The sequence below is a fragment of the Achroia grisella genome, unplaced genomic scaffold, assembly GCF_030625045.1.
Source record: "Achroia grisella isolate CSIRO2021 unplaced genomic scaffold, CSIRO_AGI_Agris_v1 utg215, whole genome shotgun sequence".
Classification (NCBI taxonomy): domain Eukaryota; kingdom Metazoa; phylum Arthropoda; class Insecta; order Lepidoptera; family Pyralidae; genus Achroia; species Achroia grisella.
Genome location: NW_026712713.1, coordinates 1,831,398 through 1,852,623, shown reverse-complemented (window position 1 = coordinate 1,852,623; position 21,226 = coordinate 1,831,398). Strand labels below are relative to the sequence as shown.

Genomic DNA, 21,226 nt, shown 5'->3' with positions numbered 1-21,226 from the left:
TCAACGCTAATTTATAGTCGATAATATTCATATTGTTTTTATATAAGTGAAATTAAAAATGAAGCAATAATCCAAAACTGTCAGTGAAATGCGCTTTATCTATGATTATCGTTTTACCACCTTACGTACATAGTTTTTAATAGTTAACTATCTATTTATATAGAAACGTAACTAATTAAAAATAAACATGTGAATAAAAGTATATAGAACACAAAATAAATATAAATAAGATTCCTTCTTATTTTAAATTATTTATTTGAAAATTGAAGCTAATCCTGAGTCATTATAAAACTTCGTAAGTGCAAATCTATTAAACTATTGCATAGTTGTATAAACACGAAACATCGGAACATATAATTTTGTATAATAAAGTGTCATGTGATGAAATAATTGTGAGTACTGCCAGAGGATCGTAAATTAATCACGTATCTCGTAAAAATTTGTAATTAACCCCATACGTAAGTACCTATGTCTCGTCATATTTCACAAATGCCAAATAACCATGGTCACAAAAATATGTTAATTACACACAGCCTGAAAAAGTGGTTTAATTAATCTATATTCCTACCGTAGGTAGACTGTGCAAAGTATTATAGTTTGCGTGGGTACACTTGTCTCACCTATTTCTATTTATTTGTCTATTCTCAACTTACAAAATAAACTACAACAAACTTAGTGTTTCGGTTGGAGGATCAGATAAAGCAGTAAAATTATAGGGTAACTTTTTAGTCGTCAGGAATAGCAAAGCATGGGCATTACATGATAATGAAATGTCCATAGTGTTGTTCATGTATATAGGCAAAGTTTACCACTTACCATAAAGTGGGCCGTCAGCTTCTTTACCATTCCAATTACATAAAAAAACATTACTTTCATTTTACATTCAAAGCATAAGACATTTGTTGATAGTGGTTATAAGTTGTATAAATTAATGATAATGTGAATGTATGTTAAAACACATCAATCCCTTTTAATTGTAGGTACCAATGATGATGAAATCAACACGGAAACGTAGACTGCACGTCAACTGACCTCACGAATCTCATCTCAACCTTTCGATTAACACTGCCTCGTGTACGCATATTGTTTGGGATGATTTGTTTTATTTTGTTTAATGTAAATAACATCAGAAGTACATAGAGGCATAATTATGTGCAGTAGTAAGAGACATTGTCAACTGTCAATGTCGTGTGAACATTAATTTGACATACCCACATTTCGTATAGAATATTTGAATCCAACATAACAAAGAACGAGCGTACTTCCGAGCCGTCTCTTGGACTTTTATTTATTATCAATTTGCAACCCGACCATGCTTGGTACGGGTATTTAGACAAATTTATTTGAAACCTTAACGAATTATACAACAAATCCTTCCTCAGAAATCAGTGTATTGATGGATGAAAACTGCAAGAAACCGGTTTTCCGAGTAATCGTTTTTATTATTATGAATATAGTGAACGTAAAAACAAACGCGGCTGAGAAACTTTGAAACTTGAAACTTTTATAATATATATATAATGTTTCGATTTTTATATTAATATGGTAAATTTTTGTATTAAATAGTTTCTATCATACGATCTTGAGGTCACCTCAAAGATTAGCGGGTAATTTGAAATTAGTTAATAATATGTAAAATTGACTTTTAATAATAGTGTCAGGCCTACTTATCTAGTCATTTGTCAGAACCCAGCCATTTTTCATAGCCAATTCATTGACATTCTATTGAAGCATCTGTCTAGCTGAGTTGGAGGCCTAGTTGTCGTGACAAATCGTGTCTTAAACATATTTTGCAACAATCCATTTATCTGTTTGTTATATCTATGCATTTGCTAGACAGTTATGTCAAATACTGCTGAACTTAAATTTTATCACCGCCAAATCAATATGTCAATAGAACATTATGAAAGTTCTGTTCAAATAATGACAACCTTTTGACATTTAATATCGATAAGCAATACCTGACTCACCAATTACTATGATTGATTATATACTAGAAGGTATTGAAGAAGACAAATTGCGTTTTTCTTAATTTTAAACTAATTGATTTATACAATTGTGTATACATATATTAGTTTAAAATTAAGAAAAACGCAAACCTACAGTTTACGTTCTGTTCTTTATTACGTTATGTTAGGTAAACTTTATATTTTCGCAAACGAGTAAAGTATTTAGTGCGGTAGGCAAAGACCATTATCTGTTACTTCTTGATTTACATAACAATTTGGTACATTATTTCAATATTTTTAAATAAATCAATAAGCAACTTCTGTTGTTTGGGGTTTTACAAGCAATGGCCCTGGAAACCATCACTACAAATTACCATGATGAACTATGTCATGTGACTTCACTCTTATGATATCATCTTGCACGCTAGCTTATAGCAGGCACCTAAACTATTTCTATTACTTACAAGAAATTAACATGATTAATAAATACAAAAAAGTTAATTGATAAATATATACAGTTGTTCCTTTTTAAACCCTATTTGCTCAGTAACCATAAAAATATTAACAATAAAAAACCTACGGTTCTAAGATATAAGAAAGACCACAAATAAACGCATGGGATCTACCACAGGCTTCACATAGTTTTCTTGGTCTTCATATATATAGACGACAGCTACCGCCTACGGTGGTTGTTTGTTTATTATTCTAGTAATTTAAACAGAATCCTTAGAAAGACATTTGTAAATGTAAGGTCTCAGCATTGTTTATTGCTCCCTAGAGAGGATTTAATTTAATTTTCCAACCCAATTTCACACTTAAACTGTATCATCGTTATGTTATGTTTTGAGAACTGATATATGATTATGTGTGTATAAAGTTCAATCAATTATATGCAGTAGTTATTGCTTGATACCCCTATAAGTATTGAGTGCAATTTCGTTATATTTTACTTTTTTACTTTACGTAAAACTGCTGTTCTAGCCAGAAAAAAAAGCAAATCTGCGAATACAGTACATGAGTTCGGTGACATGTTATTTATTAAAATAACGACTTGAAAGGTCTGGGTTATATATTATTCGAAAAATATCTTTCTTTTTCCCAAAACAAACGAAACGACATTCTGGACAATTAATAATTAATATGTTTCTTCTTCCAGGCCCCATGAAGCGGCTGTCATGCGCATAGCGACATTGATTGCACTCGTGCAGGTATGTCAATCGCGTGATGATTATCATAATGTTTGCTTTACATTAAAATATATTTTACTGCTGAATTCATAATAATAATTACCATTACTAACAAAATTCTAACATTTATACACCAAATATAATCGTCTAATCTACATAGATCTACATCTACAGTAGATTTGTTCTTAACTAATATTTATAGAAACGGCTTTATTATTTTACCTTTGTATAGTTATATACAAGTTTATATACAAGAAAATATGAGGCTGAAGGCTATGAAAAATACTAGTACTACAAAGTGAAACATTTTCACTAAGAAACTATGTTGATTTCTAAAAATACATTTTTAAATTTAACATAGATCGCGTAATTTGAACAATGGTTTTAAAAATGTTTCTTCCAATTTTCTTCTTTGTAAATATTATTTAATTTCATGAATACAGTAGCTAACTTTTAACCTAATATACCGACTAATGTTTTCTATTAAAAAATGCAACTATATTTTTGAATTTCGATTAATTTGAAAATACAAAACTAAATATTAAAAAATACAAAGTATTAAACTGCAGTTATAACTGTTTTTCAATTATGTGCAAATCTCAGAATGTCTGTTTTTTTTTGTGTTTATGTCTGGAATATTTTTATGTTCCGATTTAGACTTTCTTTAATAAATAGCTACTATTTGTTAAAGAAAGTCTAAATCGGACGGACGGAATCGAATAGGAAAATTGTTCTGTATCTGAATTAATTAAAATTTTCAATAAGTATATGTAATTACGTATTACCAACTTCTTTATATATTGTCTCGGTGGCGGTAGTGGGTACTTATTGTATGATGAATTTTTTATATATTTTTTCTGTGTTCATCTCACATAGACCTATTAATTTCCTAGACCTTGGCCAATTCACTTGTCACTATATTTTTCCATCTTATCTAAGAAACTCCCAAGCTCATCAACTAACATGTACATGTACATTTGCGTAACAGTGAAGATTCAAGTTTATCATTGTCATTCAATCATGATGTAATATACTCAATAAAGTTGAAGGTACTGGTATGAGTAACGATAGATATTAATAATTTTGTAATACATTTATCTATTTTTATACACATTCGATCAACACAACAAAATTGTACAATGACTTAATGCTAGATTAATTTAAGAAAAAGCATCAGCTTACGTAAATTTAATTTATACCTTTATGCATAGGTCCTTCCTTGAATATAAACGGTACTTAAGCTTAGTATAGAACACCTTAGCTGTATATAATTAATAGGTACAGACTGAACTAATGTTTTTTTAGTTTAAAAACTAGTAAATTCCTATTATGATACATGATCGGTCTGCCATAAATTGCAGTAAATACAATGATTTTAAATAAACTTTTAAATGCTGGGGCGCTACAAGTGTCACACCACCTTACAAAATATGCTAAAATAAGCGATAATGACAAATAGTTTTTTTATTCTATATGTAAATTACTTAATAATCCATTATTTACATACATTTAAATATAAAATATTTAATTAAGTAAAATTGTATTTTTTTTTATTATTATTTAATAAATCACTATACTATGAAGATGTGACGAAAAGATATAAGGATCAGAAATAATAATTTTATAGATGTTTGATAACGTCGGAATATCTCTATTTTGCCGCAACGACAGCCTATATTTTGTGATTATATATCACCTGTAAGGTCATTTATCACACATTTCTACTATATAAAGAGTTTAATCATAATTTGCATCGACATAAAGTTAGCCAACATTAATAAAGAACAATATAGTTACATTTTTCACAACACTCAATAGTTTGTAACCTAGCTGCAAGTACTTAACGTGAGAGTGGAAAAAAATTACATTGTGTTTATGCGAACAATAAATTATAGATATCATTATAATTACTTTGTTGGCCCGATCTTGGCGAATGCGAATTTGATAATAGTGTTGTCTTGCTTACATTTTACAGTAATAGATCTTAATCTGTATAAATCTAGAACTGAAATCTAAGTATATTGAAACAAAGTGCACTTTGTAGTAATAACCAAGGTAATACTTATATTGGAACAAAATAGATATCATATACCAACCTACCGAATATATTGTTGTAATATATATTATAATATATATATTATGTTGATAATTGTAATTATTTAGCTAATCTGAGTAAATCGAGGTACAATAAATTTAATATATATTTTAATCAGATTCAACGCTACTAACCCTATTGTTTTACATTTTTAATGCTAAAATTGGGTTTTCTAAATATATCCTACATATCAGCCTCTATTTTTTGACATAAGAGCCTATCTCCGTCGTCGTGATATAAACCAACATTTTTCAAAATTCATTAAGATCTGCTCAGCCGTTTAGTTGTGAAAGGATAATAAACATATAGTCACACTTAAATTTATAACATTAGTATAATTTATAAAATAAAATAGAACAGTGACGGTGTGTTCAACTCAAACTGTATATTTGCTGTAGCTGTCGCTCGCTACAGCTGTTTCAGATGATGCCATCAACACACTCACAGCGGCGGAGTTGAATCTCCAATTAGCCGGAGACAATGCACTCTCACCATTCTATGAAACGAGCGCCGAAGACGCCGGGGTTAACTTTATTAGGGGTTCTAGAGCCATAGACACTCCATTATCTCCTGACATAAACGTGCAATGTGGGTCCGATTATATCGATGTAACTGTCGAATTCCCTGATATTTACGATGGTATTATATACAGTAAAGGACATCTTAACGACCCCAAGTGCAAGTAAGTGGTACTTAATTATTATATTATGACACGAAATAAAGTAAAAGCGTGAGTGCTAATTTCACAATTTTTCACAAGTAGTTTAAGCTCCGTATTAATCAATTATTAATTACTAATGGCCACAATTGTAGTGTGCAGTTGATTTTGTAATAAAAATTTGAATACAAATTTAAAAATTAAGTATTCATCAATCCTATTTCAGCCGCTTATACATGTTTGTTTTTCACTATCCTCACCGTTCAATTTGGTTAGTTTAGTTGGGAAGATTTGGCAAGAAAATCGTTTGGTACATTTTATGTATTAATATGGATATGGATATATCTTTGTTACTTGAATACAAATATTCTGTTTTATTTAAACTCTTGAGTGATACCTTTTTTATCTTTAATTTCAGATATGTAACCCTTGGAGGTAGTGAATCGCATTACTCGTTCAGAGTACCACTAAATGGCTGTGGTTCTCGACCTCTCTGTAACGCTTGCGGGAGTATTGATAACATCTTAGTTTTCCAAGCTGATGACTTCGTCCAAGGACCATTAGACTTCGCTAGGAAGGTAACAGATTTTTTTAAGAATACTATTTTTGAAATTAACGTAATTGTCATACCTTATACCGGATAGATTCTTCAGTTAACTTAAACGGGTTTGGACTAGAACAATTTTATTGGACATGGAAATGAAGAAACTGTTTGTACAAAGTCAACTACGTTTATTTTTCGAGCAGTAATCCAGTTTTGATAGGGAACGTACTTACGTTACGTTACGTTACGACTACTTAGTCGTGAAGGATATGAATGCTTCAGGAGCTATCATACTCATAATATACATGATTTGTGATATAGTGATATAGGTTATGGTTACCTCGTGCTCCGTCCACTAACGAGGTACTTACCTATGTTTATAGTCTATGTAGAAAAGCGTGGTGGGTACTTTAGTCTCACCTACTACAGTCACTAAATAACTTGTATTGTAAACTGTGTTTCAATAGAAGGATGAAATATATACGATAACGTGATCTCTATAGTACTGTTCATGTATATAAGAGACGATTAACAGTTATTAAATATTAATTGTTTTCTTATTCAGGTATCGTGTGCAAGCACGTCTTTAGAAGTGTCAGCAGGCATTGGGAAACAAGAAGAAACGCATACACTTAAACTAAAGCCTTTCATGGTGGACATGCTGGATGTAGTAGCAGTACAGGGCCCCGCTGGCGGTGTCGAATGCTGGATGGACATACAAAAAGGAGTGTTCCCAAATGTAAGCATTTGAAATTAATAAGGACCGCCTTTGTAATTTACTCCAAAAATCTTCATACTCGTTTTAATTGTTTAACATTTATACCGTTAATACTTATTGGAATAAAGTAAAATCTAGATTTTAGAAATCCTTAACAATAGCACAGGTAAGATAATATTACATACCAATAGTGAAAACTGCACGAATCTCGCAAAAACGCCCATATATAGATTTAGCCCTATCTGATCCTAGACTAGAATAGGGACAACAAATCGTCATTGATTCGGAGGTGTCTCTTACGTGGATGGTGTAGTCATAGACAAATTGCCTGCTATTACAAATCAATGCAATACTTAGATTTTTATATCTTTCATTATATTTAATTCAGCAGTTTAGACGTAAAAACGTAAATAATAATAATATTCCTAGACAACCTAAACAGAGAATATGTTATGGGTAGTAGACGACTAATAGAAATACATAAAACAGTGTGTGTAAGTACAAGTGTTTGTAAATGCATACATCATTACATAGTATAAAATAAAGTCACTGTCGCTCTCTGTCCATCCCTATGTATGCTTAAATCTTTAAAACTGCGCAGTGGATTTTAAAGCGGTTTAATTTAATAGATGGAGTGATTCAAGAGGAAGGTTTATACATATATATAATACATGTAAACCCGTGCGAAGCCGGGGCGAGTAGCTAGTAATATATATAGAAAACACGACCATAAAAAGTAAAGCGATGAGCTAGACCGCCGAGGCCGTCAAAATTATAACTATTGCTTTGGGTTCTATGTGTAAAATATCAAATAAAAAAAAACTATTCAATTAAATAATATATATAATTTATTAAAACTTGGTAATTACAACATTATTTCAGACTACTCCTCTTAAAGATTCGATCAAGATTGGTGAATACCTTACTATACTGGTATACTTAAAGGATATCAGAAACCAGTTTAACCTGAAGATACACGACTGTTGGGCATACGATAGCGAAAATTACGATGGACCTAAAACAAACAAAATACAACTGACAGACAAGGAAGGATGTCCTAAGTAAGTAACGAATAGCTAATTATATGATTATCTGCATTATGAGATGTGTTCATAAGCATAAAGAAGAAAAGTCGGTCTCACTTATCTTAGCCGCCAAGCAGTCTGCTTTGTAAACCGTATTTAAAGGATATTATTATTTAGGTGTATATCTTGATTTCCGGAACAACGCGGTATCACGGTACAACATAATGTTCGTGGTTCAGTTCTGTGTCGTATTGTCGTCAGCTTTGTTGCTATTTTAAGCTATCAAAATTAAATCATTTAGGTGGAGGTGCACTGCTGAATGTTTCGTAGAAAAAATATTTTCGAAGATTTTCATTTTAGGCATTACTATTAAATTTGTTTACAGAAAAAGAAAACTTGTTGACCTATGGCAAAAGTCGACTAACACAGGCGACAGCGGCGCCACGTTAATTGCTTATAGCAAAGTCAGTGCTTTCAGATTCCCAGAAACGGATCAGGTGTATCTCACTTGCAATGTCGAGGTAAGTTAAAATAAACTATACTTATATAAACTTTACTCCAAATTTGGTAACTTCGCCATATTTTTAAAATGTATCAGTCAATCGCTAGCTATAGAATAGAAAATCATTTATTCAAATAAACTTAATTTAAGCACTTTTGAATGGTCATAACAATTTGTTTTTTATCGACCACTCGTTCGGAAAGCTGTCTCATCACAAAAAGAACGAGCAAGAAACTTGTGTGTTACTCTTTTAAATAATCCCTGTAAGTTTACATTTACAAGTCGAAACGTGTGAATACAAACTACCAACCAGCACTAATTTTTTAAAATATACAATAAGATCAAAGGGTCAAATATAAATATACAATAAGATTAAATCAGTCGTATGGTTAAGAGCAGACCATCTGTGGGACACTCATTTAAGAATTATTGAGTTATGACTGCTGATTAATTTATTTTGGCTATTATTAATTAATTTATTTTTCATAATATTATTGGCTCAAACTAAAACATGGAAGATTTTACTTTTCTAGAGTGTCTGTAATGGACCTACGTGAATATAAATTATTTAATTAGAAAGCTCTGTCATTTAATATTTTTTCTTGTAATGTAATGTAAATGTTATCAGTTAGCATAACTAATAAAAATATCACTTTTGATAAAGTAATATTTTTAGTCTGCTTATTGTTAAATTAAATGTAAACTCAAGACTTATCCACAAATCGCTAAATTTATTTAATCTACCACTATATTTCGGACTAATAGAGTGTTTTAATCTTTTGGTTATTTATTTATATACAATTTAGTCCTTCAAATTTATTTACCCAGATTTATTATCATTATTATATTAAAATCTAATAAGACAAAGTATTAACCTACATAACATTTTCTTGTTAATATTATGAATTTCTTTAAAAATAATCTTTATACGATTCATTTCAGTTGTGTACAAATAATTGTGACGCCAACTGCCAAGGAATTACTAGTGAAATCAGCACAACAATCAGACCGCAACAGCAATGTTATCCTGGTTCTAAAGATTCTAGATGTCAACAACAGCCTAAGTGTTACCCCGGATCAACAGATCCACGTTGCCCTGGACTACCGTCAACTGAGCGCCCTAATTGTTATCCTGGTAACACAGATCCAAGATGTCCAAAACCAACAACACCTCAGCTTAATTGTTATCCTGGCAGTACAGACCCAAGATGTCCGAGGCCTACTACACCTTCTCAGCCTAATTGTTATCCTGGAAACTCTGACCCAAGATGTCCAAAGCCAACAACACCTTCTCAACCTAACTGTTATCCCGGCAACACAGACCCAAGATGCCCAAGGCCAACTACACCTCAATCTGATTGCTATCCTGGTAGTACAGATCCAAGATGTCCAAGGCCAACTACACTTTCCCAACCTAACTGTTATCCTGGCAGCACAGACCCACGGTGTCCCAGTCCCTCCACAGTTCAGCCTAACTGTTATCCAGGTTCATCAGATTCACGATGTTCTACATCAACACAACCAACGAAAAGTCCCTGTTTCCCAGGTTCTAACGATCCAAGTTGTCCTAAATCTATTACATCATCAACTCCCGCAGCCCCTAATTGCTTTCCAGGAAATACAGACATTCGCTGCCAACAATCTTCAACTTCAAAACCTATTTGTTATCCAGGCTCACCAAACCCTAGCTGTCCCCAAATACAACCATCAACGCAGAGTCCCCCAACTTACTTGCCACCGTCTACTACTGAATTTAAATGTTTCCCAGGTTCAACTGACTCCAGATGTCCCAAAATTACTAAGCCCACACCGCCTTCCCCAACATTACCATCACTTCCGAATTGTTATCCTGAAAGTAAGGATCCACGATGTCCTAAACCTACAACCCCAGCATCTCTTAACTGTTACCCAGGAAATACAGATCCTCGCTGTTTTAGACCGTCTCCTGATCCTAAACTTAATTGTTATCCTGGTTCCAAAGATCCAAGATGTCCGAAACCAACCACTGCTTCACAGCCTAACTGCTACCCAGGTAGTTCAGATCCAATATGTTATGCGTTAACATCACCTAAGCCTGTATGTTACCCTGGCTCTAACGATCCCCGCTGTTCTCGACCAACACAATCAACCACAATAAATGTGCCTACTTATTTACCTTCAACTACACCACAATCATCTCCATCAACCGTAACATTAACTGGGTGTATCCCTGGCAGTAAAGATAGCAACTGCCCACAGCCCACGACTCTACGACCAAACTGCTATTCAGGCAGTTTAGATCCACGATGTCCCAAAATTACAACAACAACATCTAAACCAGTTTGTTATCCAGGATCTCCAAATCCAAATTGTCCACAACCATCCAGACCCACCACACTCACTCCACCTACCTATCTTCCGCCATCAACTACAAACGCCAAGTGTTATCCAGGATCTACAGATGCTACTTGTAATCAACAAACAACGCTACGTCCTAACTGTTATCCTGGTAGTACAGATCTAAGATGTCCTCAACCAACAATTACACCGCGCCCTAACTGTTACTCTGGCAGTACAGACCCAAGATGCCCTCAACCATCAACTGTACCTCGACCCAATTGTTACCCCGGCAGCACCGACCCGAGATGTCCTCAAACAACAACCTCAGCTCGGCCTAACTGTTATCCAGGCAGTACCGATCCAAGGTGTCCTCAACCAACAACTACTCCTCGTCCTAACTGCTATCCTAGTAGTACAGATCCAAGATGTCCTCAACCAACTACCACACAACGTCCTAACTGCTATCCTGGTAGTACAGATGCAAGATGTCCTCAACCAACCACTGCATCTCGTCCCAATTGCTATCCTGGCAGTACAGACCCTAGATGCCCTCAACCAACAACTACTTCTCGCCCTAACTGTTACCCTGGCAGCACAGATCCAAGATGTCCTCAACCTACCACTACATCTCGTCCCGATTGCTATCCTGGCAGTACAGATCGAAGGTGTCCTCAACCAACGACAGTATCTCGTCCCAATTGCTATCCTGGTAGTACAGACCCACGATGTCCTCAACCAACAACTACAGCTCGGCCTAACTGTTATCCGGGTAGTACCGATCCAAGGTGTCCTCAACCAACAACTACTCCTCGTCCTACCTGCTATCCTGGTAGTACAGACCCACGATGTCCTCAACCAACAACTACACCTCGACCAAACTGTTACCCTGGCAGCACAGATCCAAGATGCCCTCAACCAACAACTACATCTCGTCCCAACTGCTATCCTGGTAGTACAGACTCACGATGTCCTCAACCAACAACTACACCTCGACCAAACTGTTACCCTGGCAGCACAGATTCAAGATGTCCTCAACCTACCACTACATCTCGTCCCAATTGCTATCCTGGTAGTACAGACTCTAGATGCCCTCAGTCAACTACACAAAAAACAGTATGCTACCCTGGTTCACCTAATCCTCAATGCCCACAACCGTCTCGACCAACTACATTAACACCACCTACTTATCTACCGCCACCAACATTATCGCCTACAACTGTACGCCCTAATTGTTACTCAGGTAACACAGATCCAAGATGCCCTCAACCAACAAGTAAACCTCGTCCCAACTGTTACCCTGGCAGCACCGATCCGAGGTGTCCTCAAACAACAACCTCAGCTCGTCCGATTTGCTATCCTGGCAGTACAGACCCAAGATGCCCTCAACCAACGACTACCTCTCGTCCCAACTGCTATCCTGGTAGCACTGATCCAAGGTGTCCTCAACCATCAACTACACCTCGGCCAAACTGTTACCCTGGCAGCACAGATTCAAGATGCCCTCAACCAACAACTACCTCTCGTCCCAACTGCTATCCTGGTAGCACTGATCCAAGGTGTCCTCAACCATCAACTACACCTCGGCCAAACTGTTACCCTGGCAGCACAGATTCAAGATGCCCTCAACCAACAACTACCTCTCGTCCCAACTGCTACCCTGGCAGTACAGATCCAAGATGTCCTCAACCAACAACTACAGCTAAGCCTAACTGTTATCCGGGTAGTACCGATCCAAGGTGTCCTCAACCAACAACTACTCCTCGTCCCAACTGCTATCCTGGTAGTACAGATCCAAGATGCCTTCAACCAACGACTACCTCTCGCCCCAACTGCTATCCCGGCAGTACTGATCAAAGATGTCCTCAACCAACAACTACAATTCGGCCTAATTGTTATCCAGGTAGTACCGATCCAAGGTGTCCTCAAACAACAACCTCAGTTCGTCCCAACTGTTATCCTGGCAGTACAGACTCAAGATGTCCTCAAATAACAACTACACCTCGTCCCAAGTGCTATCCTGGTAGTACAGATACGAGATGCCCTCAACCAACGACTACCTCTCGTCCCAACTGCTATCCTGGCAGCACTGATCCAAGATGCCCTAAACCTACTACTCAAAAACCAGTATGTTATCCCGGTTCACCAGATCCTAGTTGCCCACAACCTTCTCGTCCTACCACATTGACACCTCCCACGTATTTGCCACCATCTACATCTAGACCAAAGTGTTATGCAGGTTCCACCGACTCTCGTTGTTCTCAACCAACAACTACACCGCGTCCCAACTGTTATTCTGGTAGTACAGATCCAAGATGTCCCCAACCAATAACTACACCACGTCCTACCTGCTATCCTGGTAGTACTGACCCAAGATGCTCTCAACCAACGACTACCTCTCGTCCCAACTGCTATCCTGGCAGCACTGATCCAAGATGCCCTAAACCAACAACTACAGCTAGACCCAATTGTTTCCTTGGCAGCACCGATCCGAGGTGTCCTCAAACAACAACCCCCGCTCGCCCCAACTGTTATCCTGGCAGTACAGATCCAAGATGTCCTCAAACAACAACCCCCGCTCGTCCCAACTGTTATCCTGGCAGTACAGATCCAAGATGTCCCCAACCAACAACTACACCACGTCCTACCTGCTATCCTGGTAGTACAGACCCAAGATGCCCTAAACCAACGACTAGCTCTCGTCCCAATTGTTACCCTGGCAGCACTGATCCAAGGTGCCCTAAACCAACAACTACAGCTCTGCCAAACTGCCATCCGGGTAGTACAGACCCTAGATGTCCTCAAACAACAACCCCAGCTCGCCCCAACTGTTATCCTGGCAGTACAGATCCAAGATGTCCCCAACCAACAACTACACAACGTCCTAACTGCTATCCTGGCAGTACAGACTCAAGATGCCCTAAACCAACGACTACCTCTCGTCCCAATTGCTACCCTGGCAGCACTGATCCAAGGTGCCCTAAACCAACTACTACACCCCGTCCTAAGTGTTATCCTGGCAGTACAGACTCAAGATGCCCACAAACAACGACTACAACTCGTTCTAATTGCTATCCTGGCAGCACAGATCCTAGGTGTCCACAACCTACCTCCCAAAAACCTATATGTTATCCTGGCTCACCAGATCCCACTTGTCCACAACCATCCCGTCCTACCACATTGACTCCCCCTACCTATTTACCACCATCTACTTCTCAACCAACCTTGCGTCCCAACTGTTATCCAGGCAGTACGGATTCAAGATGTTCTAATCCAACAACTACTTCTCGCCCTAAGTGCTACCCTGGCAGCACAGATTCAAAATGTCCTCAACCTACCACTACATCTCGTCCCAATTGCTATCCTGGCAGCACTGATCCAAGGTGTCCTAAACCATCAACTACACCTCGGCCAAACTGTTACCCTGGCAGCACAGATGCAAGATGCCCTCAACCAACAACTACATCTCGTCCCAACTGCTATCCTGGCAGTACAGATCCAAGATGTCCTCAACCAACAACTGCATCTCGTCCCAACTGTTACCCTGGTAGCACTGATCCAAGGTGTCCTCAACCATCAACTACACCTCGGCCAAACTGTTACCCTGGCAGCACAGATTCAAGATGCCCTCAACCAACAACTACCTCTCGTCCCAACTGCTATCCTGGCAGTACAGATCCAAGATGTCCTCGACCAACAACTACCTCTCGTCCCACCTGCTATCCTGGTAGCTCTGATCCAAGGTGTCCTCAACCAACAACTACACTTCGACCAAACTGTTACCCTGGCAGCACAGATTCAAGATGCCCTCAACCAACAACTACATCTCGTCCCAACTGCTATCCTGGCAGTACAGATCCAAGATGTCCTCAACCTACCACTACATCTCGACCCAACTGCTATCCTGGTAGCTCTGATCCAAGGTGTCCTCAACCAACAACTACACTTCGACCAAACTGTTACCCTGGCAGCACAGATTCAAGATGTCCTCAACCTACCACTACATCTCGTCCCAACTGCTATCCTGGTAGCATAGACCCTAGGTGCCCAAAACCTACTACTCAAAAACCAGTATGCTATCCCGGTTCACCAGATCCCAGTTGCCCACAACCTTCTCGTCCTACCACATTGACCCCTCCAACTTATTTGCCACCATCTACGTCTCGACCACACGTGCGTCCCAACTGTTATCCTGGTAGTACAGATCCGAAATGTCCTCAACCTACCCCTACAACTCGTCCCAACTGCTATCCTGGCAGTACAGATACAAGATGTCCTCAATCATCTACCACACAACGTCCTAACTGCTATCCTGGCAGTACAGATCCAAGATGTCCTCAACCAACGACTGCATCTCGTCCTAACTGTTATCCTGGCAGTACAGATCCAAGATGCCCTCAACCAACAACTACGCCTCGTCCTAACTGCTATCCTGGCAGTACGGACCCTAGATGCCCTCAAACAACAACTACATCTCGTCCCAAATGCTATCCTGGCAGTAAAGACCCAGTATGTCCTCAACCAACGACTACCTCTCGTCCCAACTGTTATCCAGGCAGTATAGACCCAAGATGTCCTCAAACAACAACTACATCTAGTCTCAAATGCTATCCTGGTAGTACAGATCTGAGATGTCCTCAAACAACGACTGCATCTCGTCCCAACTGCTATCCTGGTAGTACAAACCCTAGTTGCCCAAAACCAACTACTCAAAAACCAGTATGTTATCCCGGTTCGCCAGATCCTAATTGTCCACAACCATCTCGTCCTACCACATTGACTCCTCCTACCTATTTACCACCATCTACTTCTCAACCAACCTTGCGTCCTAACTGTTATCCAGGCAGTACGGACCCAAGATGTCCTAAACCAACAACTACTTCTCGCCCCAACTGTTACCCTGGCAGCACAGATTCAAGATGTCCTCAACCAACTACCACACAACGTCCTAACTGCTATCCTGGCAGTAAAGATCCAAGATGTCCTCAACCAACGACTGCATCTCGTCCCAACTGCTATCCTGGCAGTACAGACCCAAGATGCCCTCAACCAACAACTACATCTCGCCCCAACTGTTACCCTGGTAGCACAGATTCAAGATGTCCTCAACCTACCACTACATCTCGTCCCAACTGCTATCCTGGCAGTACAGATCCAAGATGTCCTCAATCAACGACTGTATCTCGTCTCAATTGCTATCCTGGCAGCACAGATCCTAGGTGTCCACAACCTACTACTCAAAGACCTGTATGTTATCCTGGCTCACCAGATCCCACTTGTCCACAACCATCCCGTCCTACTACATTGACTCCTCCTACCTATTTACCACCATCTACTTCTCAACCAACCTTGCGTCCCAACTGTTACCCAGGCAGTAAGGATCCAAGATGTCCTGAACCAACATCTACTTCTCGCCCCAACTGTTACCCTGGCAGCACAGATTCAAAATGTCCTCAAGCTACCAGTACATCTCGTCCCAACTGCTATCCTGGCAGCACTGATCCAAGATGCCCTAAACCAACAACTACACCACGTCCTAACTGCTATCCTGGCAGTACAGATCCAAGATGCCCTCAATCAACGACTGCATCTCGTCCCAACTGCTATCCTGGTAGTACAGACCCAAGATGTCCTCAACCAACATCTACTTCTCGCCCCAACTGTTACCCTGGCAGCACAGATTCAAGATGTCCTCAACCTACTACTACATCTCGTCCCAACTGCTATCCTGGCAGTCCAGATCCAAGATGTCCTCAACCAACTACCACACAACGACCTAACTGTTATCCTGGCAGTGCAGATCCAAGATGTCCTCAACCAACGACTACATCGCGTCCCAACTGCTATCCTGGCAGTACAGACCCAAGATGCCCTCAACCAACAACTACTTCTCGTCCCAACTGTTACCCTGGCAGCACAGACTCGAGATGTCCTCAAACTACCACTTCATTGCGTCCGAACTGCTATCCTGGCAGCACAGATCCTAGATGTCCACAACCTACTACTCAAAAACCTGTATGTTATCCTGGATCACCAGACCCCAATTGCCCACAGCCACCACGACCTTCTACCTTAATACCACCTACTTATCTTCCACCATCACCTTCACGACCTACATGCTATCTAGGTTCTACAGATCCCAGGTGTGCTGAAACTACTTCACAACCTAATTGCTACCCGGGCAGTACAGATCCACGTTGCTCGAAACCAACTACATTGGGTCCAACGACGTCCATACAACCTCAATGCTACCCTGGAAGTACCGATATTAGGTGTACAAGACCTACAACTACTAAGCCAATATGTTATCCAGGATCACGTGATCCTAATTGTCCTCAGTCATCTCCTACTACTAGACCTCCGATATATCCTTCAACAGTTCAAAACTGTTTCCCAGGTTCCACAGATCCACGTTGTCCAAAAACCCCAACAACCTTACAATCTACAGTTAAACCACCTACAACACCACAGTCACAATGCTATCCTGGGTCTACAGATCCTAGGTGTCCTAAAACAAATCCACCCAAACCCATATGCTACCCCGGATCCCAAGATCCAAAATGTCCACAACCAGTAAGACCTACAACTGTATCTCCTACCCAACCAACATTTAGACCTAATTGCTATCCAGGCTCACCAGATCCTAGATGCCCAAAATCTCCTACTTCCACTCCTAGTTCATGCTACCCAGGTTCTAAAGACCCTAAATGTCCTCAACCTTTCAGACCTAGTAGTACTAATCCTCCATCCACGTACCTACCTCCATTCCCAGCAGAGAATGAAGTAAAATCGCCAAGAGTTGGGAGATTGGCTTCTAAAAATATTGATTACTATGATGAATCGCAATCAGAAATTGGTAAGATACAATAAATATATTTATAAAATAATAGCTACTACCCGCGACTTCGTCTGCTTTTGAAATAAAATATAATCTATGTGCTCGTGATATCTTCCTACCAAATTTCATTAAGATCCGTTCAGCCGTTTAGTCGTGAAAAAGTAACAACGGGCAGACAGACCAACTTCCGGATTTGTAATATCAATATAGATTGTCGAATTTATTTATTTTTATTTCTACAATATATCGAATGGCATCCGGCTGGTCAGCGCAAAATATACATTTATTTCCATACCTATTTGTATTACCTAAGCATTTTCTGTGTCTGGCCTATGTCCAGCAGTGGACGTCTTCCGGGCTGCGATGATGATGATGATGATGAAGCATTTTCTGTATCTATATGATATTCAGTAAACGTTAAAATTAATTACAGTTTAATTGTAATTCATATTATGAATATTGTTATATATAGAAGGTAAAGCCAAATAAAAGTAACATAATTTTTTAAGTCCTTGCAAATCCTTAATACATTCGAAAACCACCGCATTAATTGACAGCATCTCCCTAATTTCGGATACTTTATATACAAAATATTTGATTACCTTTTATGAAGGTATTGAATGCAGTAAAATAATAAAAAAGGTGGATAAATAATGCGCGACAGTGCTATCTTATATAATATAAAACATTACATTTCTAATATTTTATTTCAGATAACTTCGAATTTTCTAGAACGAAACCTCGATCTAGGAACATAAGAGACGTGACCCAAGTGAGCGAAACTATTGCCCCTTCTGTTGGTGGGTCAGCACTTTTACTATTATCTGTGGGTGCTGCCATTTTGGTGTTATCTGTAGCGATAGCCGTTCACATGAAAAGAAGATACAAAAGATCTATTACAACGGCAAACAATAGCGTTCAAAGTCTTTGTTGATCAATGTAGGTGCATAATTTTAACGATTTAACGATAATATTGTGATATTATAACTTTAAATTACTTTTCAGTTCTATAGAATTGCTAAGTAACAAATATTTAACAATGAATATTGATGATGCTGCCTTGTAAGAATTATATTTCATTTTAGTAATAATTATTCTATATAAACTATCACTGCCTTTTAGCTTTTAAATAAATAAATAAATCTTTAAGCTATGCCTATTTTATATATATAAAATAGTGCCATAAATATAAACAGTTGAACAGCCTTGGAATTTGTATTGTATATTTGCATTCCCTAGTCAAAATACAAACATAATATATTTGTATCTTCCGAAAGATATATGTACATAAGAGATATGCTGTTTATAATTAATCAACTGCATTGTGATATAAATATTTGTAAATATATGTTCGTCAGTATGTCTATGTGGCCATTCAATGTATAGAAATATGTTCTTTATTTGATTGTGTTTATGTTGAATATACATTTTGTGTTGTAGAAATGAGAGCGAACTTATAAGTACAGCGCTCTTTGTCAATTTACAACATAAAATGTATTCTAAATCATAATTTGAATTTTGTTTAGTTGTAAGATTGCTTTTTAAGTCAATCTAAGTAAAACATTCTATGAATGTAATATAATATGTGTGTTTTATTCTTCCATAATGACCCTTATAATGATGAGGAATAGAATAGAATAATAGAATAGAAAATAATTTATTCAAATAAACTTACATTGAAGCACTTTTGAATAGTCATTATATTTTTTTAATCTACCGTTCATTCGTAAAGCTGTCTCATCACAAGAAGAACGAGCAAGAAACTTGCGTGTTGCTCTTCTAAAAAATAATTTTATTATTACTTTACATTTTTAAGTTTAAGTGTGTGAATACAAACCACCAATTAGCACTAATTCAATTAAATACTCAAATAGAAAAAATATTGAATATATAACCAACTGGTTAAACAATTAATAAGAGGAAATCAGTCATAGTGATTAGAGCAGACCAGTGCTCATGGCAAAACAAATATGGTAACTAGTAACCTTCGCTATAAACAGCACGACAGACATCAGTCGTGCGTTGTCATTCCCGAGGACTAAGATGTCATGATTGTAGTATGTAATTTCACTCCCTTATTACCTTCAACCAACCATAGGATAATAAACATGAAATAGATAAAACTGAGATACCCAAGGTGGTGATTTTAGAAAGTGTACCTATTTCCAAAACAATTCGTATAAAATTGCTGTTACTGTTTGTCATAAGTACATCAGTTTCATATTATTATTATATTATACAATACTAGCTACTCGCCCCGGTTTCGCATGGGTGCACATGTATTATATATATAAACCTTTCTCTTGAATCCCTCCATCTATTAAAAAAACCGCTTCAAAATCCGTTGCGTAGTTTTAAAGATTTAAGCATACATAGGGACGGACAGACAGCGATAGCGACTTTGTTTTATACTATGTAATGATTATTATTATTTTCGAATGACTCAATAGAAATAGAAATAGAAATAGAAATAATCTTTATTCAAATAAACTCATTACAAGCACTTTTGAATAGTCATATGTTGATTCTACCACTCATTCGGAATGCAGATTCATCACAAGAAGAATGAGCAAGAAACTTGTGTGTTGCTCTTTTTAATAGATTTTTTTTTATATAAATAATTACAGTATAACAAGTAAGAGGCATGCGATAATCAACATAGAAGTCGCTACGCACTCATTATTAATGTAATCAGATAATATTGTCAGTGCTATAGATTTAAAGTTTTTCTATAAAAACATTATTATCGTTAACGAATTCTTCATATTGAATATTTTTTTTTTTTAAATTATAGTAAGCTTTTAAAGCAATAAAGACAGTTATACGTTAGTAAACATTCTCCAAAACATTTCAACAGTAATTTTATCCCGACGACCCCATAACGGCAGTTAACTTCCCTACGGGTCCTCCCGACCACACAATGACACATACATGACACCGTCCTCGCCGGCGAAGATGGCGACCCCAAACTTACCATACCGCGCAATCAACCGGGCAACTACGCGCGCCCGGGCGCACCACACCGTTGCCCTCGGTCGCCCCTCAAGATCGATGCCCCGTCCTATTCACGCGGGAAACGCATACAACCAAATTACGACAGCCTGAGCCGAAGTTCGAACCCCTAGCGGTGCCCTCCGACTAAAGTCGTATCTGTCAAGCGAGACTTGGCCTTCAGCCGCTCCATAAGTCCTTCCGCGGGTTTGAAGTGCCATCTGCACTTGCCCCCTATCGTCCAGTGAAGCTGTAAAGGCTAGTTGCGGCCAACAGCATTAGAGTAGTCCGAAAAAAAAAGTAATTCAAATATACTCATTCAATATGTCCGTAATTAGGCAGATATATATATATATATAACTCAAAGGTGACTGACATAGTGATCTATCAACGCACAGCCCAA

At 37.8% G+C, this 21,226-nt stretch overlaps 1 protein-coding gene across 1 annotated transcript; it reads left to right on the top strand.

Annotated features, from left to right (window-relative positions):
* Positions 1 to 2,334: 2,334 nt before the first annotated feature.
* On the top strand, positions 2,335 to 18,806 carry LOC131842214 (mucin-2-like). Its single transcript, XM_059190748.1, has 11 exons — positions 2,335 to 2,387; positions 3,106 to 3,157; positions 5,630 to 5,913; positions 6,308 to 6,467; positions 6,999 to 7,172; positions 8,034 to 8,212; positions 8,562 to 8,697; positions 9,621 to 12,270; positions 12,367 to 14,093; positions 14,178 to 17,850; positions 18,546 to 18,806. Exons 1-11 carry the CDS (start codon positions 2,335 to 2,337, stop codon positions 18,764 to 18,766), a joined length of 9,309 nt encoding a protein of 3,102 aa, XP_059046731.1. The 3' UTR covers positions 18,767 to 18,806.
* The last annotated feature ends 2,420 nt before the right edge of the window (positions 18,807 to 21,226 follow it).